Raw genomic sequence first — 20,437 nt, 5'->3', positions numbered from 1 at the left:
TTTTTCTGGGTAAAATATGAACGTCCCAAGTTTAGCATAAATGGTTGAAAAACGTAAAATGCAAATACTTGTTTTTTTTTATGTTTTTTTCGCAATTATTGCTATTTTGCAATAAGCGTGACAATTTTCAAAATTTTTAACCAATCCTATATTATACGAAATTTAATTGCGCAACTATTATGTCGCTACAACTTTTCTCGGAAATGAATACTTTTAAAGTTATAATCATAAACGAAGAAAAAAATCGAATTTTTCCTTCATTTTTTGACATTTTGATTATTTTTAAACAATGTTCCGGACCTTTTTGAGTGTGGGGAGGATAACTCAATTATTATTATATGAGTTAATTCCAAGCAATTTCTGCAAAAAAATATGAGTTACCTCTCAACGTCCATCTCAAAACAGATAGGCCCTGTACTAAAGGGCCAGGAGAGGTAACACTGACTAGATACTGAAAAAAAAAAACTGAAAAAACAAATAAATAAAAACAATTGAAATATTCGTTTTGCACTGAAATTTTTTATGCTATTTTGTTTTAATTTGTTATTTAAATATTGTATTGTTTTATTTAATTGTTAGATATGTATTGCTGATTAAATTGCTTGTAAATAAATATTATTTGACTTCGTATGTTGTTTTTTTAATTCTCTTGAAATAGTAAGACATAATATCAGAGGATTCCAAATAAGTTTGGTTTGGTTTAAATTCCTTGGAATATCTTATTTTTTATACATTATACACAAAAATTATAACAGAAAAACATTTGCAAATTAATTATAGCGCAAAATACAGTAAAAAATATAGCCTCTTTATAATTCTTTACATTGTTAAAATACAAACATAAAAATTCTCTCACCTTTGAACTTCTGACACAAATCCCAACACTATAAACACCAAGACAGTCAAGAAATTCCAGCTAAATTATTAATTTAGAACATAACCGTTGATTTTCCGTAATAAATATCACAAACGACACTTTTTTTAATTAACAAAAGAAAATGTTTATCATTGTCACAACAATGTTATTGATAGAAACCAATCACGGACGTTTTAAATGTCTAGAATTAACATTCAATACACTCTCCTCCTCTCACGAGTTATTGCTAACTAAATAAAATAGCAGCAGAAGCAGAATCACAAACTGAAAACACGCGCTGCAGCAGCTACAGAACGCTTTCATCTCGAGACAGCAATTTGGGGTCCTTGCTTCAAACGTGTATAGCCGATGCTAGTCGAAGCCTCACACGCGTCAGTTTGAAATATGAAATTTTAAGTACATTTTTAAGAGTGTAGTTTTTAGGCAATTTTTCGCAAATAGTTCAAAGAGTAAGTATTCGATCGATAAGAATATTGTTAGCAAAAATGTATCTAGCTTATAAAAAAAAGTGAAACAAAAATGAAGTATATCGATTCAGTAAAAGAAAACTTGTAGCTCATGAAAAGTTTTTCTTATACGTTAAATTCCAAATCGAATATTTCAACGTGAAATAACCAAAAAATGAAATACTGTTCGGGGAAACTCATTAGAACTTTTTTAAAGTGTTTAAAAGATTATTTTTTACAAAAGTTTCTATCATCAAAACTAAGCCAGTTACGCTCAAAATACAGTTAATCCCATTTTTTGGTAAAAAATTGTGAAAATCTCCCCCTATTTAGCACCTCAAATGAAACTAATCAATATCGCCTTACAAATTACCTAACTTTTTTATACGACCTGTAAGTTTCACCGGTTCAAAGTGCTTATATTATTTTTAAAAGGGTTCTAGTTTAAGGGCTTGAACGAATCACTAATCACGAGTATATGCAAATTTTAAACAGCCATGTCTGAATCAATTTTTGTCTTACAGAAAAACAAAATAAAGCCAAAATATTTATAAAACAAGACCTATCTACATTTCTTTACTCTTTGAGATTTTTCGTATCACTAATACTTTTTAAGTTATTTTGAAAAAAAGGCATTTTTAAAAAATGCAATACTTTTAAATTTTTTCAAAAATAAGAACTTCGAACCGGTCAAACTTACAGATCATATAAACAATAAATATTTAAAGTAAATGGTAAAGGGTTTGGCCCATCAAGATTCACGGTTATATGTTGATGGTCATATAATTCAAAGAATACCCACTTTTAAATATCTTGGTTGCCATATTACTGAACAACTAGATCCAGATAAAGAGATAAAATGTAGAATCGAGATAGCCCGCACGACATTTTTAAAAATGAGGTCATTCTTCTGTAATGATAACTTGCAACTTCAACTTCGAAAGCGCATGATTAAATGTTACATTTGGTCAGTCCTCTTGTATAGTGTCGAAGCATGGACATTAAAAATATCCACCATTAATCGTTTGGAGGCCTTTGAAATGTGGCTGCACAGACGTACACTGAAAATACCATGGACGGCTATGCTGACAAATGTGGCAGTCCTTAAGAGAGCAAATGCTGCCCGCGAGCTGCTTAATAACATCAAATATAGAAAGATGGCCTATTTTGGACACGTAGTAAGGGGAGACCGGTATAATATTCTTCAACTTATTATGATAGGTAAAATCGAAGGACGCAGAGGAATTGGTAGAAAGCAAGCCTCTTGGTTGAAGAATGTCCAGGAGTGGACAGGAATAAAAAAAGCAGAACAACTATTTAGAATAGCTCGAGACAGAGACAGTTTCGCCATGTTAATCGCCAACGTCAAGGAGACTTGATAGGGCACGTTAAGAAGAAGAAGGTAAAGCGCTAATGATAAATTTTATTTGGGGTGCGAAATAGGGGCAGATTTTCACAAGGGCAGCAAGCACCTCTACCGGTTTCGAAACTTATTAGTCTCTCATCAGGAGGCACATATGCTGCTCTCTCTGATCCAACCAAAACAAACCCCGGCGTGCAGTCACGGATTGCAACGAACGAAATGGCATAGATGCCCTAGCGACAACTGCTAGCAAGAGACTAAGTTTTCACTCTAATGGCATATAAAACAACATAATGTTACTCTACATCCCACCAGACTGAAAACAATGGGAACCTTCTCTGGTTACACCTCCGAGGCGTCTACAATTTGCAAGCCATACGGATGCTGAGACTAAGGAAGATGAGGGAATTTTACAATTTATAATTCACGTCCCATAAAAATGAAAGTATTTCAAACTGTATACGAGCCGGTGCTACTCTACGATAGTGAAAAGTGGACAGTGAACGACAACATCCGTAGTAAAATTCAAGCATGCAAAATGCGATATTTACGTGCGGTATCCGGGGTGACCAGACGTGATCGTATAAGAAATGAAGACATACGTGAAAGGTGCGGTATTGGAAGGACCTTAGACAAACTTGAAACGAAACAGTTATCATGGTTCGGACATATGGCGAGAATCAGTGAAGGTAGAACTGTAAAGAGGGTATGGAAAGCGGCATCCGACAATACACGACGAAGAGGCAGGCCAGCAAGAACGTGGAACGCAAATATTGGAAAGGCTTGCGTAAAAAGAAATATTGGGTGGAGAGAAGCAGAAAGACTAGCTACTGACCGAAAGGCATGGAGACGTCTGATTTCTCCACTTACCTCGACACCGTAACAAGAGGACGGCTTAAGTAAGTAAGTAGAATATTCCACAGGATGACGCAAACTTTGAGAAAAAATCACAGTTTGATTGGTACACCCGGTATACAATGAAAATTTACCTGTCTAGCAACAATATTATTATAGCGATATTGTCAAAGAATAAGGCTATAACATAACATATTAAAAAAATCACTTAAATCGGACAACAGGTTTAGGAAATTCTAGACATAAAAAAATGACCAATTTTTACGATGGTGCGTTAATTTCTTGGAGTAGTGTATATTAGATGAAATTATATGTTTTAAGTACATATGTACATATATCCATAAATTAATATTAATCCATTGAACCCGCGCATATAATAAAATAATGTATATCCGCATAAGCACGACAACGCGCCTAGTTGTCATCGGCTATAAACAGCTTATGATCAGGATCCTAAAATTGCTGTCCCGAGATGCGTACCCTCCTGCGATGAGACTGGAATTCAGTACGAATCCTTTGTTTTCGATTATTCGACGCTCTATAGTGGACCAGCGCGAGAGTTGGCTGAAATCGACGCGGAACAGACACACGCTTGGCTGGGCGACTAGACAGAGAACCGAATTCGACAATTCGGAGCTTAAAAAATAGAACTTTGTAACTTTCCCACACATCTATGGATTTCCTGCTATGCGAGCCTGCCGCGTTGCCGTATTTTCAAATTGTCTTAAGATAAAATACTTTTGAGAGAAAGTTAATAAAATGCTAATAAACGTAAATTCTTGTGTTTATTTTTTTTTGTATTGTTCTGAGTTTCTGAAGCTGTTTTCTTGTAATTAAGCATTTTTGCCACAATTTTACTTTAAAATAAGTTTATTCGACGTTTTGATTTTCAATACATTAAACAAATTTTGTTTATGTATCTTGGTAAAAAAATTCTTCTAAAAATTTAATTTAAACTGATTCATTCGTATTCGCGGTGTGCAAGTACTTGGAAGGGAAACGAGAAATGACCGTGCGCGAGTCGTGGAGAAATATTGCAACTATCTTAAATAATTCATATTGTCAATTGAAATTGTCAAATTGACGTATATTTCATACCTTCTGTCATTGAAGCAGAAAAATTATATATTGCTCCCATAGAGTTAAATATTAGCATAGAGAGAGTGTCATTCAGAGCGAAGTGACGACACCATCTTTTTTATTTGGATTAGTGCTGTTTCACTCTTACGCATAGTAAAGCTGCTACAGTTGTCCTCCTCTTCCGTGCCTATATTCACAGTGAATGTCATTATAGATTCTCGCTACAATGTGTTAGAAGGAGATGCAGCAAACCAGTCCCTGAGATCTTGTCGTCAGGAAGCGCGGAAGGTAGGCTCCCTCTATGTTAATATATACCTCTATGATTGCTCCACAATATCGATATGATATGCAATTATTATATAAAGGTAAATTTAATTAATTGTATTTTGCTTGCAGTACTGCATTTTAATAACTAATTTTATTTACTACATACAATTGTTTACGTTTGCATAACATAACCTGCAACTTATTTTTTCTTCTTATTATTTTTTTGGACTATGGCCTTGACAATTATCCAGTAACCAGGACTAATATAATTGGCCAATATAATTAAAAGTGCGAATAAAAGTACAGAGCGTAGAAATAGGGGTCGCTTTGCCGAACTTGCACGGTCCCAATAGCCAATTCAGACATATTATGCAATTTAAAGTAGATAGATAACTTTAAAATGATATTGCCGATATTTATGAGTTACTCTGATGGCCGCATATATTGAGCAGACATCATCTACATATCTCTAACATTCCAAAAAAAAAAACCTTCACTGCGCCCATAATATGGCACATATTTATTGATTTTACGAGGATACATGATAAGTTAACCAAGTTATGCGATATTTTTCTTCTTCTTCTTGATATGCCTATCCGTGATGAATGTTGGCGATCATCATTTTATCTGCAGCAAAGCGAAAATGCTGTACAGATGTTGTGTTGAACCAGGTTATAAGGTTCTTTAACCAAAATGTTCTTCTTTTTCCTGGACCTCGCTTTCCAAATATTTTTCCTTGCAGGATGGCTTGTAGGAAGACATATCTGGATCCATTTCGCATAATGTGTATAAGTATTCCAACTTTCGAGATTTGATGGTAGTTAGTACCTCTCGGTTCTTCCCCATTCTTCTAAGGACCTCCTCATTTGTGACCCGATCAGTCCACGGGATTTTAAGAATTCTCCGATATAGCCACATCTCAAATGCTTCCAATTTTCGGCACATATCTTCGTTCAAGGTCCATGATTCAACACCATAAAAAAGGACAGAGAAGACGTAGCATCTCAGCATTCTTACTTTTATGCCAAGAGAAAGGTTGAAAAAGGCCCCCATACGGTTGAAGATTGGTCTAGCTTTTCCGATGCGCGCTCTTATCTCTTGGTTGTTGGTCCATTCTTAATTTATTATGGTGCCGAGATAGTTGTAGTGCGTCATTCTTTCTACAAGGGTTTGGTTAATGTAGAGTTGACCTTCTGTTATCTTCTTATTGCTACGGATCATAAGCTTTGTCTTCTTTACGTTTATATTGAGTCCATATTGTTGACTGTAATATGTGATTTTAATCAGAGGACTTGTAGGTTGTAGGTCTTCTAGGTTGTCCGCAAATACTATGGTGTCATCTGACAAAATGTAGCCCTGCCTCACTCCACGCATGATTTTCATATATTCCGTGTATTCACCTTCAACTCTGAGGTTTGTACTCTGATTCCAGTAAAGGTTTCTAATTATTTTCAGATCTTGGTTGTTAATTCCTGCTTCTTTTAGTATTTGCATCATCTTGGCGTGCTGTACTCGATCAATAGTCTGGGCAGATTTATCGGAGAATAGGCCATTTTTGGGAAAAGTTATTTACCAGCAATTTTATTGCTGAAATCGAATCTTATGATTGTATATATTAATAATATAGATATGCAAAGTCCGCAGATAGTGTGCTACTTTTTTTATAAACAAAATGGCGTCCGAAAATCGTATTTTTTCAATTTTTGCTCTATAACTCCAAAGATTTTAACTTTACACCAAAAACACCCAAATAAAAATTCACCGTAATTAAATTCTACATTGAGACGTGTTTTTCTCGATTTACTTTGACGAAAATTTTCCCTGGAAAATGCGGGTTTTTCCAACAAAATCTTTAATTTTCAACTAAAATTTTAGGTAAGTAAATGTTTATCAATAATTAAATAACTTGGTAATATAAAAGCTCTTTTCCTATAGATTATAATTCCAGAGGCAGATATAAATTAAATGAACAGTTTAGCAACAATTGAATTGTTAATTAAAAATTTACGATCGCTATAATAACCACAATAATTATGATACATAAGAATATCTATGATTTTTGCATAAAAAGACACTGTACCTATCTAATGTACTTTACAAAATTGAAATTGGATTATTTATGCGGCCTCAGGAATATTTTAAAATTATAAACAATTTTTGGCTTATAAACAAATAGAATATCTCGGGAAATATTAAATTAAATTTATTCATGAAAACGGTCTTTGAAAAAAAGCGGCAGGACGCTTCTTTCAAAAGAAAAAGCGTTTAATTGTGAAGAGTGGTTCCTGAGATACAACCGGTCAAAGGTGACCGGCATTTACGGAAAAAATATAAACAATAGGATCATAACTTTTAAACCATCACCTTTTTATTTTTTTTCCTCTTTCTCCACACCAATTTTCATATCTTTAAAATACTCATAATATATATTATTATAATAAAAACTATCGATATTACGGGCGAAAATTGCCAAAAATAGCAAAATTTCAATCAAAAATTAGGTTGGAGAAAATGTAATCTCAAAGTTCAAAATCGGTATAAGTTAAAAAAATACATTTTCTCGACTTCCCATGGAGCAATTTTCTTTCAATTCTTTTTTTGTTCCCAAGTAACTCGAGTAGAGCCATCTAACTAACGCATTATTAAATGTCAAAATTGCTTTTGTTTTGTTATAATAAACTAATTTATTTATTATAACAAAAATTATTAATTTGTTTAAATAAAGATTATTTCAATAATTATACAGCTTTGAAATGAGAATATTTGTATTTTTAACGTTAAAAGGTACACTTGTAGTAAGTTTGTCTAAAGAAAATCTAGAACTGGAACAAATATGTAGTTTTCTTTTTTTATAAATAAATTAATCTATTATAACAAAACAAAAGCAAGTTTGACATTTAATAATGCATTAGAATGAAGAAAATTGCTCCATTTGAAGCCGAGAAAATGTATTTTTTTAACGTATACCGATTTTGAACTTTGAGATTACATTTTCTCCAACCTAATTTTCTATTGGAATTTTGCTATTTTTGTCAATTTTCACTCGTAATTTCGATAGTTTTTATTATAATAATATATGTTATCAGTATTTTAAAGATATGAAAATCGGTGTGGAGAAAGAGGACAAAAATAAAAAGGTGAAGGTTTGACAATTATGATCCCATTGTTTGTATCTTTGCCGTAAATGCCGGTCAACTTTGACCTGTTGTATCTCAGGAACCACTCATCACAATTAAACGTTTTTGTTGATTTAATTTGATATTTCCCGAGATTTTCTATTTGTTTATAAGCCAAAAAATTGTTTATAATTTTAAAATATTCCTAAAATAGTCCAATTTCAATTTTGTAAAGTACATTAGATAGGTACAGTGTCTTTTTATACAAAAATCATAGTTATTCTTATGTATCATAATTATCGTGGTTATTATAGCGACCGTAAATTTTAAATTAACAATTCAATTGTTGCTAAACTGTTCATTCAATTTCCATCGACTTCTGGAATTATAATCTATACGTAAAGAGCTTTTATATTACCAAGTTATTTAATTATTGATAAATAATTACTTATCTAAAATTTTAGTTGAAAATTAAAGATTTTGTTGGAAAAACCCGCATTTTCCGAGGACAATTTTCGTCGAAGTAAATCGGGAAAAACACGTCTCAATGTATAATTGAATTACGGTGAATTTTTATTTAGGTGTTTTTGGTGTAAAGTTAAAATATTTGGAGTTATAGAGCAAAAATTGAAAAAAACAAGATTTTCAGGCGCCATTTTGTTTATAAAAAAAGTGGCACACTATCTGCAGACTTTGCGTACCTATATTATTAATATATAGAATCATAAGATTCGATTCCAGCAATAAAATTGCTGGTAAATAACTTTTCCTTGTATTTTGCTAATTAGCCCAGAGTACAAACGGTTTCTCGTTATCAACCAGACATGCGTATACGTCGAAATTGACGTCTGCATCTCTGGAATAAGACTTCTATTGAAAACAAAGCATCTCTCGTACCAAGAGCATTTATGAATCCGAACTGGTTGGGTGGAAATTTGGCTTTCACATAGCTTGTAAATTCTCGTATGGATTATCTTCAGGAACAATATGCGTCATTGGTGTTAGGAAATGCATAGGAGTGAGTTTTCAGGAATAATTCTTGTTCTTGGGAAGCAAAGTAACACAGAAACGTTTTATAATTATATTTTTTGTATAATTACACACCAATTCCCTTGATCGTAATAACTTTTAACAATTTCAACATTTTTTACATTTCTACATAACTCCTCTAATTCATTTTCAACAAATACGTGATAAAATCGCAGGAAAGTTTTAGATTCTTCTTTCTCTTTCTTTAACTTCCACGGTACCAATAGGTCCTCATGTTTGAACTGGGTTCTGTTAACGTGTACCGGCAAGCTTACACTATCTGATATAGCAACTTCTTCATTTTCCGTCTTTGCAACTATCCTGCTATTTTCCTTGCGGTTTTTCCGGTCTTGTTTAATGTAAGTCGTTTTTTCTTTGTCTTTGCACTGATCTTTTGCCCAAACATAAATTAAGGCTCTGCCGCCCAGTTTTAAGATACGGACTATTTCCCGAATGGCTCGAATACGCCTTTCCTGAAAACAAACAATCAAGAAAATTGTAAGGAAAAACCAACACCCCTTCAATGTGATTAATGATCTAAATTAGGCAAAAATACATACACGCACGTGATATGATGGTTGTATATAACGAAGGCGGTTTGAAGACTCATGAGATTAATGGTTTACAGCAGGCAATAACAAATACACACAGGTGACATGATGGTTGCATACACTACAGAAGGAATACACTTATAACATTATATTTAAGAAAAGGGGGAAAGGTTTGCCTTGAAATTTTTTGCAATTTTCGATCTTATTTTAAATGAACGTAAATATGTTCAAGAATACTCTCTGAAAATTTCAGACTGATCAGAGCAAAATTACCGGAAATACAGCATGATGAATATCCCTACCTCCAACTCACTCTAAAGCAGCTTCGCGCCAGCACGCTTGAGCGTAGTAAGAAACGTTTAGCAGCAACTACCCTTCTCTTTTGTAAATTACTCCGCGATTCCAAAACATATTCAGGTGGCATCACTTTACGATTTGGCATACAAAAAAGATATTGAAAATAAAAGTTTTAAACGCGTTTTTCTCAAAACTGCCTTTTTCATAGGCAGTGGACATTGTAACTCAAAAACTACTTGACCGATCCATTTGAAATTTTGCATAGATTTTCTTTAGACATGTCCTGAGGTAACGCTCTTGAGATATTTTTGTTTTATGCTTATTTTTTGTTTAACGATAAGAAATACAGTAGACTCTCTCTATATCGAACGCAGGTATTACGAGGTTTCGCTCATAACGAGGTAGTCTAGATGTCCCATGAAATTCCTATTAAACTATAACACCTCTATAACGAGGCATATTCGGTTATAACGAGGAAAAATGAAATCGAAGAATGTTTCTTTACCTGTTTTTGGCGTGGTGATGACCATAAATAAATACCATAACTGCCTGTATACAGGAATGCCCAACATATGTGTGCTTATTGAGACCAGTGCTGTAATAAAATCCATCGCCGGTAATAAACTTCTTCCTCCTTGTTTATCTATCGACCGATATTGAATATTGGAGGAAATTTACAATTTACGATGGCCAAATTTCATTGTTGAGGTCGACCACCGACACCTAATAAACTACGTAAGAGGCATCAAAACATTTCAGTGGTGGTGGTATGCACAATATTATTGTTGTCTGATATAACGAGATCCGCTTATAACGAGGTAATTAATCCACCATTTCAGTTCTCGTTATAGAGGGAGTCTACTGTATGTTGTTTTCACCATTTTTGTGAAAAAAATCGTTATTTGGACTTCTGAGTGATACCAAAAATTCAAAAATCATTAAAACTAAAAAACTCAACAGCCTTAGAGAAACTCATTAGCTAATAAAATCATTTTGAACTTTTTGTTTCACATGATCCAATGTTCTATGTTCACAACAAAATCCATTTTTTTTTGAGGTGTCTGTAAAATTTTGCCACCATTGGCTTGTTTTTCAATATTTTGCCTTGAATTTTTTGAGATATTCTTTAAATTGCACTGAATATGTTTATTTAATTTAAAAATAAAATAATTCTATCATAGTTTCAAAAAAAATTCACAGAATGTGCTTGAAATGTCAATTTCAAACCATACCCCCACCCCCTTAACCATGCACACTATAAGGATGAGATTTGACAAATAAAATAAATAGCATTAATTAAAAATAAGATAATGATTAAATTTAACAGAAAAATAATAAAAGTCGGCATATAAATTAAAGCCAAAATACTCTATTTCATCAACAACTTAAAACAATTTGAAACAACATTTGAAGAACAAAATATTTTTAAGTATGACTCAAGTAAAACGCAAATAAGGGACCTAAAGTGAAAGCCACAGTTAGGATGCAGTGTTGGTCTTACGACGCACAGCGATGCCGCTCGTGTCGGCACATTGGTAGGTGCGTGGTAGTTTGGCGATAGACTGAGAAATCACTGGTCCTGAAGAGCCGCTCAGGGCAAACCGGCAACGTGATCGGCCGTTCTCCCGTAAGAAATACATTGCTCTATGCTACCTGCACTGCATTCTAACTGTGGCTTTTAGTATAGTAAACTTATCTTTCATTTACATACCTCATTTGCTAAGTGGTGGATCACTGCAATACTTATAACTCCATCAGCAATGGCGTCCTTGAGTGGTAGCGTCAAACAGCTTGTTACAAATGATTCAAATCCTCTCTTTCTGCATATTTCTAACAAATTTGAGCTCATGTCACATCCAATCTGTAAAAGTAAAAAGAAATAAACATATGTATTATTGTAGAATTGTTTTTTTGGAAAAATTCAGAAAATAAATTTATATCAGAGACCACGAGATCATAGATTTTCTTCACCCTGTGTATGACCAAAAATTGTATAGAGTCTAATTTAGTTAATAAACAGTGCTTTTTCGGGGAAGCTGAAATCGTTAATGTGGTTTTCGTTAATGGGTTTTTTGGAAGGATTTACAGACAATGGTTTGAAAATATTGGAAAGTGCATGTTATTTCGGTTTGTGAACATCAATAGGATTTATGTAAATAATTCGTAGAAGGTTTAAACGATAAACAAATTTTACTGAGTTTAGAATGTAAGGCCTTTTGTTTAGTTTTTTGAAAAACGATAGTAATTTGATGTCTCTTAGAATTTTAACAAAATGGAAAGTTGGATACAAATTAAGTTGGTTTTCTTAGGAAAGGAAAGTATGGATGTTTTGGGTAGAGAGGTTGTTTTTGATTGGTAGAGAGAGATCGATGGAAGGGATGAGAATGTGGAGTCGGAATTTCAGAGAGAAAAGATAGACACTGTGTGATGAATATCGGGAGAGAGCAGTCCAGATTTTGAAAAGTGAGAAGTCAGTGTAAAGTGGTGAAATCGGCCTTTGCGAGTAGAATCAAGTTGAAACGAAATTGTTGACCGGTTGAGAAGTAAAATTTTCCTGTGTCCGAGAGATAATTCGAGCGAGTCCTGGTTTTGTTTGTTTTTGAAGCAGTTTGGACGAGAGGGACCTTTTCGCAACATCAAAAGAGTACATGTGGGAGAATCAAGGACAACGCAATCTGGGAAAAGAAGGAGTGAAGAAACAAAAAGGTTAGTCAAATCAATTGTCGAAACGGAGAGAGCTTGTTTATATCCACACCATATATGCTCATTTGTTTTTGTATTGAACAGTTCTATAACTCAGTTAGTAATTCCAACTTAAAGTAATCAATTCAAAAGGAGAAAAGTAAATTTTATTAAATGTAGTATGAATAAACAATAATTTATTTAAATAATTTTTTTTGTTAAAACAAGGAGACATCAGAATCAAAGCTTGATTTATTAAGTAAGACATTGTTGCAACAAATTTAGATTTTAGTATTTTTTCAAATCTTATTTATACAGCATATTGGATAAATAAATAATAGATTACATTTATATGATATTGAATGTGTTTAATTTCCCTGTTTTATCCTGGAAGGAGTAAGCAACTCGAGATACTAGAAGCCACAAATCAAAGGTATTGCATCGAATACAAAATTAGCCCTGAGAATAAAGTTTATTAGAAAATTTAATTTGAATTTGGTTTTGTTTTTACATAGGCAGAAAGTAAAATAATTGAGTAATTAATTAAATTAAGAATTTGCTAATCAATCTAATAAAAGAGATAAAGTGGAGCATAACAGCATAACAGTATGTAAGAGTCAAAATGAGAAGTACTAGATCCGAAAATCTAAAGACCTCTACTGTGGAACCAACCTCTGCTTACAACCTCAATCTCTGCTTTCTACAATTAACATAGCAAGAAGATGATGAATAAATCAGACAAAAGGGACTCTACAATATGCAGTTACCTCCCGTCCATCCATCTCAGTAAAAATTCCAACGAAAGTTGATTTCGTGTTTTTCACATAAGTTCGAAAGTTTTCCATAATCCCTTATGTGTGTTTCACCCTCTCAGGAATCTTCAGAGAGGCTATGTGATCTACTCTAAACCCAAAAGCAAACAAAACTGTCTATTTAAGCAGAATTATAAAAATAATTTGCATTTCAGACACTGCAGTGACATCTATTAAAAAAATGAGAAGTCCTAGATGCGAAAATCTAAAGATATGTAAGAGTCACATCCATAAAATACATTAAGAAACATTTACGAACAGAATATATTTCTAATTAATAATGTGAACATGATCTGTTTACCTTCAATAATATATTTTGTTCATGATCAAATATCAACAAATTTATACTTACATCAAAAATATTATTGTTCCTTCCAAGATATTTCCCATTTCCACAACCAACATCTACTAAAACAGAGCCAACGTCAAACGAATCAAGAAATTGCACCACATTGGGCCAAGGTTTATGCCTAGTGTCATCAAAATGATCTGCAATTTTTTCGTAAACCTTATGGACGTGTTCCTGTTCAAGTTGGGAAGCCACTTCATTTTTAATATCGACTTGGGGGAGCTTGGAGTCACATTTGGATCTAAATTTACATGTACATGGTCCTTGTAATATCTTTCTGAAGGTAAATGATACCCTTGTTCCTCTTTCCAAAGAATTGAAACCATTTTTCGTATGCACTATATCGAATTTTTTAGGCGTGATTCCATGTGTCCACTCATAACGGCTTTCTTTCGACATAACCGCTAAAGATCTTCGTGGTAATAGCACACAAACATGTGCATCATCTTTTTTAAATTCTATTATAACTGAAGATCCCAAAGATAGGGACATGATTGGATCTTCGAAAGCACTGTGGGTGTCTATATGGTGAGGGATGCCCTGGCCTGGTAGATAATGATTAACCGTCAACTGATCTGGGATAAAGCCTTTAAATTCTGTATTTTCTAGCCTTCTCCAAAAATTACATTCTTCTGGAATTTTATCTTCCAAAGGTTTATCCTTGTCTACGTTATTAATGTCATACCTGAACTCGTAACCAAAATGTTTAACCTGCCTGTGCTTCATTTGGCCGGTATCTTCAGCCTCAAAATTATTCAACTGTAGCAACAATCGTTCTTCTTCTGCAGAAATAAAATCGTGAATTATTACCAATCCTGGTATATTGTCATTCCATGTTCTATTTAACTCCACGTTTGGTAAAGCATCACAGTACAACAAATATATAGGTTTCGAATCTTGTGCAATCTTCAGGATTCCATTGTAATTATGATATGCATTCACAGCAGAGTCTTGTTCTTTGTACTGGAGAAAACAACATGATTTGCCAGGTACCAATAGAATGTTTGTTATAGTTCCATATTTTGAAAAGTGTTCAAATACTATTTCTTCAGTGAGTCCATTTATTAAGCCAGCATTAGCTAGGACCAATATCTAAAAAAATAGAAGTCATTGTACAAAAGTGGGTATACATATGAAATTAAATAATTCACTATAAATTCATAATAAATCACATAAAAAATACCTTAGTAGCATTATCTACAGAACATTGGGCCCCAACTTCCTTTTGAATTACATGTTGTAATTTTCTTAACTTCTTTTCAATTTTCTTGAGTCTTCCGGAACTTAAACCTTCAGTAGAGTTTTCCATTTGTGAATTTTATTTAAAAGCAGCGGTTTAATACATAATTTTATCTTAAAAATATATATATTTTCAGTAAAATTTATTTAAAAATTAATACGAATTTTTATTAGGTTAGGTATTTGACATTGACAGCTGTTCCAGCTAGCTACAATAGCTGCTCAGCTTAAACGAGTCCGGTCCATAGAGTTATATATTAGCATAGAGAGAGTGTCATTCAGAGCGAAGTGACGACACCATCTTTTTTATTTGGATTAGTGCTGTCTCACTCTTACGCATAGTAAAGCTGCTACAGTTGTCCTTCTCTTCCGTGCCTATCTTCACACTAAATGTCATCATAGATTTTCAATACAATGTGTTAGAAAGAGATGCAGCAAACCAGTCCATGAGATCTTGTCGTCAGGAAGCGCGGAAGATAGGCTCCCTCTATGTTAATATATACCTCTATGGTCCGGTCTTTCTATTTATTCCTCGCCTGTAAGTTCGGCAACCAATTTAACATCAAATGATTAAAAAAGATTTTTCCAGCTATTTTTTTCATTAAAAGAAAGCATATTAAAACACAGTTTAATCATTAGAACTTTATTGTCTTTATTTACATAATAACACACCATTAATTTATTGTTTTAATTAGTATAGTATTGTGTCTAATATTAATTGTTATGATGTGTTTGAATACCTGTAACTGGAAGTTGAAACGACTCTATTCTAGTAAAGGGTATATAACAAATTGTAGTCTTAATGAGTAATATATTCTTAAATACTGATTCATTAACAACGTGACCTTTAAATACGGAAAATAACTGCTACTTGTATGATTTACTTTTAGTATAAATGTTTTCACATATTTTTACTACTCGTATCTTATGTGTGTATCTGAGATGCATGCAGTAGAATTAGGGCTGGATGGATGAAGTGGAAAGAAGCTAGTGGTGTGTTGTGTGACAGAAAAATTCCAATGAAGCTGAAGGGAAAATTCTATAAAACAGCCATAAGACCGGCTATGATGTACGGAACTGAATGTTGGGCAGTGAAAAAGAAAGAGGAACAACGAATGCATGTGGCAGAAATGAGAATGCTTAGATGGATGAGTGGAGTGACAAGAAAGGATAAAATTAAAAATGAGTATATTAGGGGAAGTCTAGGTGTGGCACCAATTGATGCCAAAATGAGAGAGCATAGCTTGAGATGGTTTGGTCATGTTCAACGTCGAGACGCTAATCACCCAATACGAAGAATAGCTGAAGTGCAGATTCCTGGAAGGAGTAGGAGAGGAAGACCAAAGAAGACCTGGGGGGAGACGATTTGGCAGGTTGGTAAAGGGGATTAATATTGATATGACTCAAGATAGAATTGTATGGAGAAATGCAATTAGGGAAGCCGACCCCGCATAGGGATAAGGCAAAGTAGTCCAGGGCGGATCTGTTTTGAGATGGACGTTGAGAGGTGACTCAAATTTTTTTGCAGAAATTGCTTGAAAATAAATCAAATAATAATATTTGAGTTATCCTCCCTCTCAAAAAGGTCCGGAACATTGTTTAAATAATCAAAATGTCAAAAATTGAAGGAAAAATTCGATTTTTTTCTTCGTTTTTTGATTATAACTTTAAAAGTATTCATTTCCGAGAAAAGTTGCACTGACATAAAAGTTGCGTAATTAAATTTCGTACAATATAGAATTGGTTAAAAATTTAAAAAATAGTCACCCTAGTTGCAAAATAGCAATAATTGCGAAAAAACCATACAAAAACAAGTATTCGCATTTTACGTTTTTCAACCATTTATGATACACTTAGGACCTTCATATTTCACCCAGAACAACTTAATGATACAGTAAAACAATACTGTAAATTTCTTTAAGATCGGTTTAACAGATTTTGCAAAATAAATTTTGCAATCCAGCTTTCGCAAAAAAATTTAATTTTTTCAAAATGTTACAGGACTGAAAATAAAGCAGATGGCAAGTTAAAAATTTTTTTTGCTTATAGAAGTGTACTGTACCTTTCATTTGCAATTTTCAAAATTAAAATCGATTAATTACCACGGCGTCAGAAAATTTTTGAAATAAACAATAATTTTTGGTGCTACGCGCAGGACAGCGGTGTTCGATTCACACAAGTTGATTTCCACTAAAATGTCTTCCAATCTTTATCTAATATATTATTTTCTTACTCTATATTTTGTTGTATTTTAACATTTTAATTCCACAAAAATCAAACTAATTTTATTATTGTTTGTGAAATATTGTTTAAACAATTGCATATGTTTAAAAATAATAAACTTTTATTATTTAAGTTAAAATATATGAACAAAGAAAGTTTTTGCTAATAAAATTGTTATATCAAAGGATAGAGTATGTGTTTTTATTTTGCAATAAACAAATTTATTTATTTACATCGAAATGTAATAAAAATTAAAATGTATCAATAATTATCAAAGGTCATTGGAATGCCCAATCAGAGGAAACTATCCGCTGTCCTGCGCGTAGCACCAATAATTAATGTTTATTTAAAAAAATTCCTGACGCCGTGGTGTTAATCGATTTTAATTTTGTAAAATTGCGAATGAAAGGTACAGTACACTTCTATACGCAAAACAATTTTCAACTTGCTATCTGCTTTATTTTCAGTCCTGTAACATTTTGAAAAAATGAATTTTTTTTACGAAAGCTGGATTGCAAAATTTATTTTGCAAAATCTATTGAACCGATCTTAATGAAATTTACAGTATTGTTTTATTGTATCATAAAGTTTTTCAGGGTGAAATATGAAGGTCCTAAGTGTAGCATAAATGGTTGAAAAACGTAAAATACGAATACTTGTTTTTGTATGTTTTTTTCACAATAATTGCCATTTTGCAACAAGGGTGACTATTTTTTAAATTTTTAACCAATTCTATATTGTAGGAAATTTAATTACGCAACTTTTATGTTAGTACAACTTTTCTCGCAAATGAATACTTTTAAAGTTATAATTAAAAAACCAAGAAAAAAATCGAATTTTTCCTTAATTTTTTGACATTTTGATTATTTAAACAATGTTCCGGACCTTTTTGAGAGGGAGGATAACTCAAATATTATTATTTGATGTATTTTCAAGCAATTTCTGCAAAAAAATTTGAGTCACATCTCAACGTCCAAATGTACTAATATTTTTACAGATGCGCCCTGGTCTAAAGAGAGAATGATGATGTATCTTATTTGTGTACTACTGTTTCATAAGATGTCTTCATTCACCAGTTCTTCTTATGGTAACACTACAACCTGGGGTGGGTCTTCACTGCACAACTCACTTACATCTCGAACAGTCCATATAGTAAGTCAGTGGGTAGCCCAATTGTTCTTAAATCTGACCATGTTATCTGTCCATCACATTCGTGGACGTCTTAAGGGCGTTCCTCATGTCGGGGCTTCCTCCCAGATTAACTTGGTAAGGCTGTCTTAGGAATTCTATAGATATGGCCAGCCCATCTTAGACGTTTGGACTAAAACTCTTGGACTACATCGCTAGCTCTATATATCTATTTGAGTTTATACGGCATTGTTTAGTCATCTCACATTCGCCAATTCAAGTATATTGTTTTGAGCCTTGTTCTATTTTTCTTGTTCATTTTCAATATTATTTTCAAAGTCATTCACTCTGAAACAATTCGTTACGTTTATGGTACTCCCACAAATCATCATTTTTGATAGCTTAGGCAGTAGGATGTCTGACTTTCACGCAGATAGGCCAAGGATCGAATTCCAGCGCCAGCGAGATCGTCTAGACATTTTAAGAATGTCTATAGGCCAGTCGTCGCAGCCTGAAGTACCTTGGGTGAAACCAGGGGTAATAATAGGCGGTTGCAGCGTAGCACTGGCCCTGTTACCTTCCCTGTATACCGTAGGCCAGGGGTTACCAATTAGCGGACCGCGGTCCACATCCGGACCGTCAGCTACTTTTGTGCGGACCGTCATTAAATTCAGAATATAGCGTTTGGCAATTTTGAAAATGTTTGGCCATGAAATTGTATATTATGTTTGACTCAACTTATGTGTGCGAAGCCGCTTTATCAAGAATGAACTTTATTAAAAATTGGTACAGATCTCAGCTAATAGATGAATATCTCAACTCCCCAATGAGAATCAGTTGCACCAAACTCACTTCAAACTTCAGACAGGTTGTACATAATAAAAAATGTCATTTTTCTCACTTATAATTTAATTTTGTAAAGAATGACAAATTTTCTGATTCGGTTTTTTGTGGATTCCTGTTCAAAAATGTCTCCTTACACAAATCAGAAGGGGCCCGGGATGCCGGGCAAAACAATTTTTTTATACAAATTCAAAATTACCTTTTAGCCCCGAAAATTGTATTTAAAATAAGGTCTCTAGTAATTTTTTTCAAAAGTTGAAGGTTTTCAAGTTATGTTTAAAATCTGAAAAATGTGAAAATACCTACGCATTTTCGAGGTTTAAAAACTCATATATAAATTATTAGTTTTCAGGTTGCCAAGTGCATAAATTGAAGTTTATAAATTCAATTTCAACATTCTAACGAATAATTGGGACTTACCTACTTCAATATAGACCGTTGTTTTTAATTGTTAATTATGTGAGTCCACTCGACTTTTAAGTCGCCGCACATGGCAATTTATAGTGCGTCTCTGTCGCACTCATTATACATATTACACGTACTTATGCAAAAAATGCCCAACAAATACTTCACATTTATTAAAATTTTATAATTCATTATTAACATATTTTTTTTCTTAATTATTTATTTGTTTATTCAATTAATTATTGCCAATGTGCCAATTAAATACGCCAATAAAACCAAACGGTCGAAATTGAAATAAACCCCGATAACTCATCAGAATCTTGAAATTCAATGTTTAAACTTCAATTTAGGCACTTGACAACCGCAAAAATAATAATGTACACATGCATTTTCAAGCTTCGAAAATGCTTATTTTCGCATTTTTCTGTTTATAAATCGTTTTGAGAAAAATGACAGAAAATCTTTTTTGTTTAAGATGACCCAAAAATGCTAAAAACATATTTTCGGGAGCAAAAAAGGTGATGTTTTGGATTTATTAAAAAACTGTTAAAAACAATTTCTGCCTAAAAATTTCGCACTGCACCCTTCTGATTTGTTTACCGAATTGGTACAACCAGACAGGTAGTGTTAACTCCGGACCCCGGAAGTGTCATAGGTTTTCGAAACGGACCCTCAGGAAATATAATTGGTGACCCCTGCCGTAGGAACTAGAGAAAGCAAACTACCCTGCTATAATCCCAAAGTTGCGTTAGCCGTATAAAACGGGAGACTATTACTATCTTATGCAATTTACTATTTTTATGGGAAATAAGCCACCATTTTATTATAAAATGGGTTTATTTGACGTTTCGATTTCCACTTGATTTCCACTACGG

The 20,437-nt window shown here is 33.2% G+C and overlaps 1 protein-coding gene across 4 annotated transcripts in view; it reads right to left on the bottom strand.

Moving 5' to 3' along the window:
* The window catches only part of LOC114324912 (alkylated DNA repair protein alkB homolog 8), a 102,257-nt gene extending 87,092 nt beyond the window's left edge, over positions 1 to 15,165 (bottom strand). The window contains exons 1-4 of one of the 4 annotated variants that reach the window (XM_028272828.2): positions 14,908 to 15,165; positions 13,728 to 14,816; positions 11,593 to 11,742; positions 9,072 to 9,506 (exon numbers count right to left, since the gene is read on the bottom strand). In XM_028272828.2, coding sequence (XP_028128629.2) covers positions 9,084 to 9,506; positions 11,593 to 11,742; positions 13,728 to 14,816; positions 14,908 to 15,033 — 1,788 coding nt within the window. In that variant the 5' untranslated portion in view covers positions 15,034 to 15,165 and the 3' untranslated portion in view covers positions 9,072 to 9,083. Of the gene's footprint in view, positions 1 to 856; positions 1,143 to 9,071; positions 9,507 to 11,592; positions 11,743 to 13,727; positions 14,817 to 14,907 lie in introns of those variants that run through there. The other 3 variants (XM_028272832.2, XM_028272831.2, XM_028272830.2) reach the window with 3 other exon arrangements.
* Positions 15,166 to 20,437: the final 5,272 nt, after the last annotated feature.

Source organism: Diabrotica virgifera, chromosome 9 (assembly GCF_917563875.1).
Source record: "Diabrotica virgifera virgifera chromosome 9, PGI_DIABVI_V3a".
NCBI lineage: Eukaryota > Metazoa > Arthropoda > Insecta > Coleoptera > Chrysomelidae > Diabrotica > Diabrotica virgifera.
This window is presented reverse-complemented; position numbering and strand designations above follow the sequence as displayed.